This window comes from Plecotus auritus (genome assembly GCF_963455305.1).
Source record: "Plecotus auritus genome assembly, chromosome: 9".
Lineage (NCBI taxonomy): Eukaryota > Metazoa > Chordata > Mammalia > Chiroptera > Vespertilionidae > Plecotus > Plecotus auritus.
Genome location: NC_137783.1, coordinates 68,189,386 through 68,203,083, shown reverse-complemented (window position 1 = coordinate 68,203,083; position 13,698 = coordinate 68,189,386). Strand labels below are relative to the sequence as shown.

Sequence of the window (13,698 nt, the reverse complement as noted above, 5' to 3'; positions counted from 1 at the left end):
GTCACGGCCTGAGTCGGGGCCTGAATTCTCGCTTGGGTCCTCTTCGGGGAAAAGCAGAGCTATATGCAATCCCTGTGAGCAAGATCTGATTCAAAATGACACCAATCAACATGCATCCAAAACTGAAACAAAGGGCTTGGAGCTGTACGAGAGAGATTTTAGTGACTGAAAATCCACTTATTTGGGAAGGCTTCCTCAGAAAGTCCTAGGAATTTGAAAGATGTGTTGAATTTTAAAGATGACATGGGTTCAAATCATAGCTCTCTTGTTAGTGGCCATGTGCCGTGGATAAATCTCCCCCCTTTTGTGAGCCTCGTTTTCCTCCTCTGTAAAACAGTAACGGCATTGTCTGCCTTTTTTTTTTTTTCTGTTAATCCTCACCTGAGGATATTTTTCCATTGATTTTTACAGAGAGTGGAAGAGACGGGGAGAGACAGAGAGCAGGAAACATCGATGTGAGAGAGACACATTGATTGGTTGCCTCCCACACATGCCCCAACCAGGGCCAGGGATCAAGCCTGAAACTTAGGTACATGCCCTTGACCGGAATCGAACCCGGGACCCTTCAGTCTGCAGGCCAATGCTCTATCCACTGAGCCAAACGGGCCAGGGCTTTTGTCTGCCTTTTTAATCTCATGGAATATTCTGAAAATGAACCAAAATGGTGCGTTTAAAAGTGTTCTGTAAGCTGCAGAGCATCACAAAACATCTGCATGAGGCGTGCAGGCCACCTCCCAGGTGTGTCTGCTGAAAGCGACTTGAGATGCAAGGAGAGAGCTTTGGATCCCCATTATTGCTTTTAAAAAATACACGCGCGCGCGCACACAGACACACACACACACACACACACACACACACACACTATACATATCTGATAGCTGCATGACCATGTGTGCTTAGATAATGTTCCCCTAACCCTCTGAAGACTTCCCTTTCACCTGCTAAGGAAACGCTCTCCACCACATTGTACACTAAAGAATTCTATACAGATAACATTTTCAGTGCTTACTATTTTTTAATCTTATTTTTTCTACTTTAAAATTAATGCTTAGCTTTCTACCGTTGAACCTTGCAGAAATGTGTGATCTAGAGTGAAGATCTTCTAGACTCAGGGGCCATCCACTCCATCTGTTAGGAGCAGTCTGGCTGCCTGCCGTCTCCAGATTCTTCCCTGTGCTCTTCAGTCCTGCAGGCATTCCACAGAGCTTCCAAGGGTTGTAAAGGAGGAACCTTTAGGGGCAGAAATACACTTTCTATCCTAGAAACTCTTCCATCCTCTGTCTCCTGCTCCATTCCTGTTACTCTGGCCTCAGGCATGTCCTCCTCAGCTCTTACCTGGTGATTGCAGAAAATGGCTCTTTAACTAGTTCCCTGTGCACAGCTGCACACAGCTGTCACCATCATTGAACTACAGAAATCTCACCGGGGCGCTCTCTTTACTCACACTTTCCTCCCCATAAGCGCCTCTGCCTGACACACAGGTTCTGTGGTGGGCCTGGCTGCTGGCAGGCCGTGCCCACCCCTCACTGAACTGCCAGTCCTGAGCCTGAGGCGCTTTCTCACCTCTGTGACCTGAGGCAAGCGCTCCCACTCCCTGGCAGGCCTTTTCACCTTCCCTGGGCTGCGGTTTGGAGGAGCTTTTCTCATCTCACTCCTTTCCCTAGAGGCCTGCCCCCCACTCCCCCCCCCCGCACCCCCGCAGAGTGGCCACAGCCTCCCTGCTGCGACCCGGCACACTTCCGATTGCTCCCAGTACTGTGCCAGAGGTGATTGCTTTTCTTTCTTTTTTTTAAAAAAAATTTTTGTATTGATTTCAGAGAGGAGGGGAGAGGGGGAGATAGGTAAACATCAATGAGGAGAGAGAATCATGGATCGGCTGCCTCCTGCACGCCCCCCACTGGGGATCAGGATTGAGCCCACAACCCGGGCATTTGCCCTTGACCAGAATTGAACCCGGGACTTCAGTCCAAGGCCCACCCTTTATCCACTAAGCCAAACCAGCTAGGATGGTGATTGCTTTTCTACTTGTCATCTTCTAATTAATCTGGAAAGTTCTTATTTGTCTTTGTGTGCCTAGTTTCTCTTGGTATACAGTAGGTGCATACTAAATCTTTGTTGAACTAAGTTGAACTGGGCCCAGCTGGCATGGCTCAGTGGTTGAGCATCCACCTATGAACCAGAAGGTCACAGTTCAATTCCCAGTTAGGGCACATGCCTGGGTTGTGGACTTGATCCCCAGTGTGGGACATGCAGGAGGCAGCCGATCCATGATTCTCTCTCATCATTGATGTTTCTCTCTCTCCCTCTCCCTTTCTCTCTGAAATCAATAAAAATACATTTTTAAAAAATAAAATAAGCTGAACTGGAAAGAAGACCGTTATGGGGGAGGAATGTGTGTTTCTAGCATGCCACCTGGTCAGGGCCCACCTGGGCCAGAGCCCATCAGAGAGGCTCCCTGGGGATCTCCGGCTTAAGGACAAAATTACCTGAGAAAACCACCCCCCCCTTGTGTTTCTAGCCAGGGCTGAGCCTCTGAGGGACAGGCTTCCAGGTCACAGCAGTCTCCCAGGAAAAGCAAAGGGAATCCCACAAGCCCTGTTGCAAACTTGATTTCAATAGTAATGTAGGTCCCACACATGTGCATGCCCAGGCTACACTTGTTACCAAGTGAGCACTACACGTGAAAACATGGGGCACAGCGCAGAAATGTGTCAATAAGCACATTGCTGGGTGGAAGGTTCCGGGAGCCGGTGACTGGCCTAGACCAGTAGAGGCAGTAGAGGGAGGGTTGGAGGGATGTCGGGCCCTCTCCCCTGGCTGCAGGCCTGTTGGTTAGAGCCTCCTTGCCGTGGCTGCTGCATCTGTAAGAACAGTTTGATAGATTATTTCTCTCATTGAATTATCTTGAAGAATAAGTGACAATGCATTTGAAAGTGTCTGTAAATCTCTAAAGTGCTAAATATACGTTACTTTCTCTCTTGAGCTGATGCTCATGGAACAATCCGCGTAGCACTTTACAACCACAAGCTGGTCGTGTGTGTGTGTGCACGTGTGTGTGTGTGTGTGTGTGTGTGTGTGTGTGTGTGAGATGAGCAGGGTGTCCTCCCTTTCTTTCATTAGTGTCCTTTGGAAATTGTCATTAATGAAATATACACTGAGCCCTGGCTGGTTTGGCTCAGTGGATAGAGCGTCGGCCTGCAGACTGGTGGGTCCTGGGTTCAATTCTGGTCAAGGGCACAGGCCTGGGTTGCAGGCTTGATTCCCAGTGTGGGGCGTGCAGGAGGCAGCTGGTCAATGATTCTCTCTCATCATTGATGTTTCTCTTTCTCTCTCCCTTCCTCTCTGAAATCAATAAAAATATATTTTTAAAATAATAAATAAGTACATAAATAAATAAATAAAATATACACTGAGACAGGGACCTCAGGGCATGACTGAGCTTTCTCTGTCCCCCCCACCACCTTCCTCACGATGAGGGAGGGAAAGTCGAGGCAACACACAATGCTGGCCCCAAGTCCATTCTGTTGTCATAGCAACTCGATGTATGTTGTGTCTGTATGCAAACCTCGCCCAGGATAGCAACTGAGAATCTGAGTGGTGCCTTTTCTTTTGACTGAGGTTAGACCTCATTAGAGCAATGGGATCAGGGCTCCTGTGAGCGGTTACAGAGCCTACATCGGCAGCTCTCAGAGTGCTGGCCAGAGGAGAGAGAGCCAGGCCACAGTGCCGGGGGCTGGCCACATGCGGGGTGGGAGTCGGGAGGCCCGTCCTAGCTGGCCTGGCGACTTGCGGTACGAGCTTGTGTCCTGAGCAAGTGGTTCCCCTCCCTGGTCTTCAGGAGCCAGAGCTGTAACTTTCCCCTTTTGGACCGAGTGATAATTGACATTTCATCCAGTCCTAACGGGCAAGGAAGGGGATCACACCTGCTGAGTATCCTCCCTGAGTCGGCACTATCCACTAAGCTACCTCGAAGGGTCTGTGATCCTATGACTCCATCACACAGTGAGTGAGAGTCAGGTCTATGCACAGGAACTGTGTACAGGTAGACTTGGGTTGAAATATCAGTCTTGTTATTTATCAGCAGTATTTAAAGCAAGTTTCCTAACATGCCCAAGCCTGAGTCTTTTCACCTGTAAAATGGGTCTAATCATACGACACACATACACGTAGGCTCACAAGTCTGTTCCCACTCTCTCTTTAATGCATTATATACATTGGTCAAGTAGATTCTTTCTAGTTTACTTTCTTTGAAACGTGGAGGAATAACCTAGGCCTACAGAGATGAGAAATTCAATATTAGACCATGCAACAAGGTAGAAGCAGGAATGGACTGCGCTGCCAGGTCTGGTTGGTTGTGAGCTTGGTGCTTGTTTGCTGGGTGCCTCTTGTTGGCATCGCCCCCTGCTCTGCAAAGGACACCCCAGCCTCTGTGACGGGCAGCCCGGTGTGTGCAGGAGAGCCTGGGGAGATGACAAACCACATCTACTCACCAGAACGCCCAAGACCAGCCACCGGCTGAGAAACAGTTTTGAGTGTTTGATTCCAAGAACACGCTCAGCACCGTACCCCTCCTTCTCTCCCCAGCACGCCCCTACTTCTCTCTCCCACCTTCTCTCCCACACCATACCCCTACTTCTCTCCCCCACCGCACCCCTCCTTCTCTCCTCCACCGCACCCGTCCTTCTCTTTCCACCGTACCTCTCCTTCTCTCCCACACCATACCCCTACTTCTCTCCCACCACACTCCTCCTTCTCTCCCCCACCACACCCCTCCTTCTCTCCCCACCACACTCCTCCTTCTCTCCCCACCACACCCCTCCTTCTCTCCCCACCACACTCCTCCTTCTCTCCCCCACCACACCCCTCCTTCTCTCCCCACCACATTCCTCCTTCTCTCCCACACCATACCCCTACTTCTCTCCCCCACCACACCCCTCCTTCTCTCTCCCACCGTACCTATCCTTCTCTCCCCACCACACTCCTCCTTCTCTCCCCACCATACCCCTCCATCTCTCCTCCACTGCACCCCTCCTTCTCTCCTCCACCACACCCCTCCTTCTCTCTCCCACCGTACCTATCCTTCTCTCTCCCACCGTACCTATCCTTCTCTCCCCACCATACCCCTCCATCTCTCCTCCACCGCACCCCTCCTTCTCTCCTCCACCGCACCCGTCCTTCTCTCCCCACCACACCCCTCCTTCTCTCCCCCACCACACCCCTCCTTCTCTCCCCACCACACTCCTCCTTCTCTCCCCACCACACTCCTCCTTCTCTCCCCCACCACACTCCTCCTTCTCTCCCCCACCACACCCCTCCTTCTCTCCCCCACCACACTCCTCCTTCTCTCCCCACCACACTCCTCCTTCTCTCCCCACCACACTCCTCCTTCTCTCCCCACCACACCCCTCCTTCTCTCCCCCACCACACCCCTCCTTCTCTCCCCCACCACACCCCTCCTTCTCTCCCCCACCACACCCCTCCTTCTCTCCCCACCACACTCCTCCTTCTCTCCCCACCACACTCCTCCTTCTCTCCCCACCACACTCCTCCTTCTCTCCCCCACCACATTCCTCCTTCTCTCCCCCACCACACCCCTCCTTCTCTCCCCCACCACACCCCTCCTTCTCTCCCCCACCACACTCCTCCTTCTCTCCCCCACCACACCCCTCCTTCTCTCCCCCACCACACCCCTCCTTCTCTCCCCCACCACACTCCTCCTTCTCTCCCCCACCACACTCCTCCTTCTCTCCCCCACCACACTCCTCCTTCTCTCCCCCACCACACCCCTCCTTCTCTCCCCACCACACCCCTCCTTCTCTCCCCACCACACTCCTCCTTCTCTCCCCACCACACTCCTCCTTCTCTCCCCACCACACTCCTCCTTCTCTCCCCCACCACACCCCTCCTTCTCTCCCCCACCACACCCCTCCTTCTCTCCCCCACCACACTCCTCCTTCTCTCCCCCACCACACTCCTCCTTCTCTCCCCCACCACACTCCTCCTTCTCTCCCCACCACACTCCTCCTTCTCTCCCCCACCACACTCCTCCTTCTCTCCCCCACCATACCCCTCCTTCTCTCCCCACCACACCCCTCCTTCTCTCCCCCACCACACCCCTCCTTCTCTCCCCACCACACTCCTCCTTCTCTCCCCCACCACACTCCTCCTTCTCTCCCCACCACACTCCTCCTTCTCTCCCCCACCACACTCCTCCTTCTCTCCCCCACCATACCCCTCCTTCTCTCCCCACCACACCCCTCCTTCTCTCCCCCACCACACCCCTCCTTCTCTCCCCACCACACCCCTCCTTCTCTCCCCCACCACACTCCTCCTTCTCTCCCCCACCATACCCCTCCTTCTCTCCCCACCACACCCCTCCTTCTCTCTCCCCACCACACCCCTCCTTCTCTCCCCCACCACACCCCTCCTTCTCTCCCCACCACACCCCTCCTTCTCTCCCCCACCATACTCCACCTTCTCTCCCCCACCACATTCCTCCTTCTCTACCCACCACACTCCTCCTTCTCTCCCCCACCACATTCCTCCTTCTCTCCCCACCACACTCCTCCTTCTCTCCCCCACCACATTCCTCCTTCTCTCCCCCACCACACTCCTCCTTCTCTCCCCCACCACACTCCTCCTTCTCTCCCCACCACACCCCTCCTTCTCTCTCCCCACCACACCCCTCCTTCTCTCCCCCACCACACCCCTCCTTCTCTCCCCACCACACCCCTCCTTCTCTCCCCCACCATACTCCTCCTTCTCTCCCCCACCACATTCCTCCTTCTCTCCCCACCACACTCCTCCTTCTCTCCCCACCACACCCCTCCTTCTCTCCCCCACCACACCCCTCCTTCTCTCCCCCACCACACCCCTTCTTCTTGCCATTGCACTTGTTTGGGGGCAGAGCAGCCCTCTGGGTGGCCAACCAGCAGCGCTGGGTGGTCCTCCTCCCTGGACAGCATGGCTCTGTGCCTGCCTCCCAGGTAGGTCCCCAGGAGAACCCGAAGGGACCAGGATGAGAGAGAGCCTGTCAGTCCAGCCCCCACCGCAGGGCCCTGGGCATCCCAGAAAGGCGGTGGGCAGTGCAGGGTTATAGCTGTCCAGTCCTGGGCACCATGGTGTATGCGAGAATGTGCTCTAAAAAAACACACACACATCTTTTTATTGACTTCAGAGAGATAGAAACATCAATGATGAGAGAGAATCATTGATCGGCTGCCTCCTGCATGGACCCTACTGGGGATCGAGCTCGCAACCCAGGCATGTGCCCTGACCAGGAATCAAACCCTGGACCCTTCAGTCCGCAGGCTGATGCTCTATCCACTGAGCCACACGGGCAGGGCAAGAGAATGTGTTCTCCATGAGAACACAACTCCTTTCCCAGAGTTTTTAAACTTGAATTCATGGACTTACGTGCCAGGGGCTTTAAATGACAGGCTTTCACACATGTGTTCACATTAGCAATGATGTGTCCTAAGAACTGACGCCAATACATTACTCACACGACTGGTAAGCATATTGCGTTTCCAGAGCAGGTGAGAGCCGGGAAAGCGGGTGAGAGCTGGGAAAGCGGGGACTTCTTTTTGGAAAGTTCCTTTTCAGGAGGCAGCAGCTCCCAGGGGCCCTAGCCTCCTGAGGAACCACGAGTTTATGGAAGGGCCGTCTCCTGGCTGGCTTCCCCCCTTCACCTGGAAGTGGTGCTGTCAGGGAGAGGTCCCAGCAAAGGTAGTGTCCAGGCTGGCCTGCCACGGGTCTGACTGGAGATCAAGTCGGGATGAGGCCATCTCCCCAGCTCTCCCAGCCTGTCCATCTGAGATGAGTTACCTGCCACCCCACTCCACCACTTGGAATATATTTTTAGGATATTTTCGTGAGCAACCTTTGCCAACCCTTTATAAATCAGTTACAAAACAGAAACTCTTCCTCACTGCTGGGCAGGAAGATAGAAGGGGAGAAAGAGAAAAAAACACACCTTGCCTGTAATTGAAGGCAGGTTGAGAGATGTTCAAGCTTTGAAATTCTCCTTCTTGTGAAATGTTTATGAAACATTTTCCACAAACGAGTTATGCAACTGGGACAACAGCTTTGATCACTTCCATCACTAGTGGTGTGCCCATTCGTGTTGGCTGTGCCTCCCCTGGAGAGGGCCCTGTGGAATGCCATGGGGCAAGATGAGCCCTGAGGCCCGGGGCCCCACTGCGTGCCCCCAGTCCGAGGGCCAATAGGAGGTGAGAGTGTGTCTGGGCCAGAACCCCCCTTTCCCGTCCCCTGGGGTCTGCTCTTCTCCCATCCCTGGGATGTGTGGGCCTTCTTTGCAGAAAGAGCACCGGGAGGGAGAGGCCCAGCTTTGTTAGGGTCCTGCCGGCACTTTGCCGGCAACTTGGGGCCCATCTTGGAAGCTCTCTGGGCCTCCAGAGCTGGGACAGGAACACTGGTCCCCACCCCTCCCGGCGGGAGGTGACGCCCAGCAAGGAAAGTGCACGGGGCTCCGGCTCCGGAAGGGGCTCTCTCCATCAGAAGGAGGCCGCTGGCTGCTTCCTAAAGCCCGTGATGTCAGGGAGTTCGCTAGGATTAGAGGAGATAATCACCCTATACCGCCTCACCTCCCTGCTCACTGCCCAAGCGCAGCGGGGTGCCTCTTGCACAGTGCGGTGGCCAAGGAGCTCCTGCGCTGACAGGCGCGGCCCGCAGGTGAGCAGCATGGCCAGAGGCTGCGACCACGTGGTGGCCAGTGTCGGGGACTCGCTCCCCCAGCGGCGTCTGAAGAAATGTCCTGCTAGCTGAGAAAGCCGCCAGGGGCCCTCGGGACGGCGCCCGCCGGCAGGCTGTGGGCTGGGCCGGGTTCTCACAAGTCCGGGGGAAACTGGGTTTCCGGCCAACTGCCTCGGGTTCTCCCGGGAGAAGCCAATGGGACCCGCAGGAGGCGCCCTATCTCATCTCCCGGCCCACACCCAGCTGCCGGGACCGGCGCCAGCCCGCGCCATCGCGGCCCGGGAGCTGTTGGTGACGGGGCTCTAAGTCTTCGTTCCTGAGCCCCGAGACCTCCGGGTCGGAGGGAAGTGTGCGGAGGCGGCGAGCGCTGATGTCTGCCCCGCACCCAGCCGCGGGTCCTGGGCGCCCACGCGAGGCCTGTGGAACTTGCCATAGAAAGAGGGGCTCCCTTCGTCTTCCACTCGGGTGTGCTTGGGGCTGTCTGCTCTGGGGGCGACTAGAGCAGCTCATGCCCAACGGGGTAATGAATTACGAAAGATAAAAAGTAAAAAGTTGGCAAAGAAAAAGCTCAGAAGAAGAGCACACGGGGTTGCCAGACCCGCGCAGACGGACGCCCCAAGGGGCGCAGGGATGGGATCAGCACTCTCTCCCGCGGCTGGGAGGCGGGCCGTGCGCCCCGCGGCTGGAAGCCAGGCCCGGCGGCAGGTGGGGGCTCTCAGGGGGCAGGCTGGCACGGGGCCTAACAGATAGGGCGGGCGGGCCCAGCGCGTGTTTTCCAGCCCCGTCATCGCCGCGCCTCCTTATCTCTGCCCCGCGCACAGGGACCTGCCGCTTGCCTGGCGCTGGGGCGCGGCCAGAGCCCTGAGGGGGGGGGGGTCCACTTCTCCGCACCCCACCCGCTCCTCCCGGCTTCACCGATGCCCCCCCCCATTGCTCCTGGGGGGGGGGGGGCGGGAGGCGGGAGAGAAGGGCCATGTGGGAGGGGGGCTGGCCCAAAAGGCTTGCTTCAGTAAAATCTCCTCGCAGAGCAAACCTTAAGGTTGTTGTTGGTGTTGGTTTTAAATAAGTCGTTTATCATTTATTTCTAGCTTTTAAAAATGTTCCTGTGTAATTTAGACTGTGAGAACTCCAATTTGTGGGGAAGAATTGGGGGTGCCAGACCATCTTAGACTGCTATGCCAAGTGCTGGTGGAGGAACTGAGGGGCGTGGGGGGAGGCTGTGCCTGGGGGCCTCCTGAGTGAGGGCGGGTGGGGCTGTGTGGGGGGGTCCCTCCTGAGTGAGGGCAGGGATGGGGCTGTGCAGGGAGGCGGGAGGGGGCGGGCAGGGGGGCTGAGGGGGATGGGGTGCAGGGGGGCTGTGCGGGTCCCTCCTGAGGGCGATGCTTTGTGAGATTTTTGGAAAGCCCCCTCTGCGCCCACCACTCTGCCTCCTCCCTCCCTGCCTCCTTGGATGAGAGGAGCAGAGGGGTGGCTGTAACACGTCTGCAGGAGGCACCCTCTCGCCAGGGCTCTGGCTGCTGTCTGCACCCGCTTCCTCTGAGAACACAGAGCCACCTGGGCCAGCCGGCGCCATGCGCACCCAGGAACTGGGACTGTCCTTCTCTCTTGGGCCTGAAAGGGGGACGTCAGATAGGACCCTGTGCCCGACGGGAAGCTGACCTCCCCCGGAGGAAGGGTGGCCGCTCAGTTCCACTGGCAGCTCAGAGCAGGGCCGGGACAGAGGCCGCCCGCTCCGCCGCGTCCCCGCGTCCGGAGACGCTGGGGGGTCGGTGTGCGGCTCCATTTACGCGCGCTCTGGCCACCCCGTGCTGCACCTGCTCTTCCCAGCCCGGTGTCTCCGTGGCGTTTCCCGCTCCCCCACCACCACAGGGAGCCCCGAAGCGCCGCCTTTCTACAGGGTCCAGCTGCTCCTGTGACCCTTTCGCGCGAGTTCAATTAAAGCAGCGAAAACAAAGCAGAGATGCCAGGGTGCCCACCGCGAGCGTCCCAGCGCAGCCCCCGGACACGGGGCCGCCCGCGCCTTCTGTGAGAGGTGGTCGGTCCTGGTGCCTTCGCCCCCTTATAGGAACTCAGCGCCGCTTCGCTGCCCCCCACGGGCTGCCTGACGGGCTGCTGGGGCGTCGGCAGGCTGCGAGGAGGGCGGCCCCAATCCGCTCCAGGACGCCTGGCCCCGAGGGGGTGGTGGGGCTGCCGCCGAGGCAGAGGCTGTAGAAAGCTTGGAGACCACCCCAGGCCCCCCTGGCGGCAACTGCGCAGTGCTGGGGAAACACTCCCCCCTGCAGGGAGCCGGAGGAGCGTCCTGGGGGCCAGCTGCAAGGGTCGCTCAGCTGAGGGGGGGTGGGTGTCAGGAATAAGGGGGGGCTTGTCTTCAGATCAGTGGCTCCAGACTTTGGGACTCTGGACAATGAAAACCTGAAAAGGGGAGGCGGGTAAAGGGCTGCTCTGTGAGGGGGAGGTTTTAAACTGTCATTCAGGATTACCATCCCTTCATGAAAGAAATTCTAACATCCCCCCAAAAGGACATCATCTGAGGTTCAAAACGAAGTTTCCGTCACTGCAGTCCTTATTCTTGCTCACCTTAACAAGGAGAAGCATGTGTGCGCACAGCACAGCCCCGTGGGCTTGGCAGGTGAATCTCCCTGGGTCCCGCCTGCAGGCTGGGACTCGGGGCCACTCCCTCTGTCCCCTCCCCACCCCCCCACCCCCGCCTCCGGCACTGAGGGGCACACACACAGGAAACTCCAGGTGCGCCCAGTGGGCTCTGCGCTGGCTTTTTTTTTTTTTTTTTTAATATATTCTTATTGATTTCAGAGAGGAAGGGAGAGGGAGAGAGAGAAACATCAGTGAAGAGAGAGAACCATGAATCAGCTGCCTCTTGCACGCCCCTCCTCCCCACTACACCCCCCCCCCTCACCCCGGGGACAGAGCCTGCAACCTAGGCATGTGCCCTTGACTGGAATCAAACCGTGACCTCCTGGTTCATAGGTCAATGCTCAACCACTGAGCCGAGCTGAGCTGGCTCTTTATTTTCTGACTTATCACTCGTCTCCTGCACTGATCTTCTCTAAGTTTCCCTTCCTGTTGACCTGGGAGGCCCAGACTGAGCCGCCCCTCCTGCCTCCACTTACAGATTAAAACCGAAGACCTCAGTGACACCCTGCAGCAGACGCTCTCACACCGGCCATGCCCCCTGAGCCAGGGACCTGCCATGATGCCTGGAAGCCAAGTGTCTGGGGTAAATGCCAGCCCTGCGTGAGCCCTGGCGCTCCTGGTGGGCAGTGGGCTCGTCCCCAGCACAATGCGTGACCTCTGGGCAAGGTGAACCTGTATTGGTCTAAAGAGCCCCTGCAGGGGTGCGAAAAGAGGTTGGAGAGCTGGGGTGGAGGTGAGGTTCCAGAACAGTCCTTTCAAAAGCAAGTCTGGCTCGTCACAGGGAAGGGAGGGGTCGCCTCCCCAGGAGAAAAGGGAGGCAACCCTGCAGAAACAGCAGGCCTCGCGCTGGGGCAGCAGCCATGCTAGTGACAGGCATTTCTGTCCTCCATGCCCCTCCCCCTGCAAGTGCTTACGTCAAAGCCAAACTGGAGGGGGTCCTGGCCCAGGGAGGAAGGAGGCGCCCAGACAGGCCGCAGTGTGTGAGCAGGTGTTCATGTGGGGCTCCTGTTGGGCCTGGCTTACTGGGGAGGCGAGAGGCACCCCTTCTCTGGCCGTATTTTAAATGGGAATGTGCACCCATTCCTCCGCTTGGGAGGAATCTTGGGGCTGGGATGTCCATGCTCTGGGCTGGTGGGAGGAGCCCGGGAGATGGACTTTCTGTGGAACCCAATGGGTTTTCCTGAGAACTAAGAACTGCTGCCTTCCTCCAGGAAAGACGGTTTGGGCCCAGAAACCGGCCAAGACATGGTTTCTAGCACAATAAAGTGCCATGAGGTTTTTAAAACTTGGACAATTGGGACTGTGTGTCATTTTAGAGTAAAGTCTGAGACTTGAGAAGACTTAACCTCGCCCCAGGGCCATTGCAATCTCATCGGGGGCAGGACTGACACACATTAAACAACAGGCCAGGCTGCAGGGCCAGCAGGTGGCCAGGTCTCCTGGCTGCACCGTGATGACCAGCATTAACGGAGCAGCTGCTGCGTCCCAGACTCTGGGACACGCAGGGGCACAGATCAGGTCACTGCCACACACTCCGCGTCTGAAGACCTGGAACAGATGGGCAGCAGGCGATGGGACCGGTCTAGCGTGTGAATCCTGTGATATGTGTCTCTCCCCCACGCAGGATCTGACGTCCCTCCATCCCCTCCAGCAGCTCGTGCTGGTTCCCGGCCACTTGCAGTCCGTCTCGCAGTTCCTGCTCTCTCAGACTCAGCCGGGGCAGCAAGGTGAGACCGGGGCTCACATGGACCAGGTGCAGCACGTGCTGCTGCGGGCCCTGCTGCTGGCTGGGCGAGGGAGCCTGGTGGGACCTGGGCGAGGGGCCAGCCCGCTGGTGTTAGATCAGCTTTTCCTAATCACGGCCTGAGCCAGGGACCCTGCCTTGCCCCTCCAGGCCGTTGCCTTCTCTTCTTCCTTTTCCCATCTTCTTGATTTCATGGCCATTTGAGGCTGAAAGGGAGGGGGTAGGGGGGCAGGGCGGGACCTGGGCAGTGCAGGAAGAAGTGGCTCCTGGGAAATGCCATGCAGATGCCCCAGTTCTCTACATGTCCCTCAGGAAGCTGGACCGTGAGGCCTCAGTGGAGCAGCAGTGCCACCCACAGGCTGCCAGGTTTTCTTTGGCCAGAACATAACCTCCAGATAACCTGGCCAAGAGCAAGGGGTTAGATTTATAACAATTGTGCCCTCGCCGGTGTGGCTCAGTGGAGAGAGTGTCAGCCTGTAGACCAAAGGGTCTCAGGTTCGATTCCGGTCAAGGGCACATGCCTGGGTTGCAGGCTCCTCCCTGGCCCTGGCCCTGCATGTTTCTCTCACATCGATGCTTCTTTCTGT

The 13,698-nt window shown here is 57.0% G+C and overlaps 1 protein-coding gene across 1 annotated transcript in view; it reads left to right on the top strand.

Moving 5' to 3' along the window:
• Positions 1-13,698, top strand: part of POU2F3 (POU class 2 homeobox 3) — a gene marked incomplete at both ends in the record, with an annotated part of 84,424 nt that overhangs the window by 54,513 nt on the left and 16,213 nt on the right. The window contains 2 exons of the mRNA XM_080687472.1: positions 11,846-11,950; positions 12,992-13,094. Of these exons, the coding sequence (XP_080543598.1) occupies positions 11,846-11,950; positions 12,992-13,094 (208 nt within the window). The remainder of the gene's footprint in view (positions 1-11,845; positions 11,951-12,991; positions 13,095-13,698) is intronic.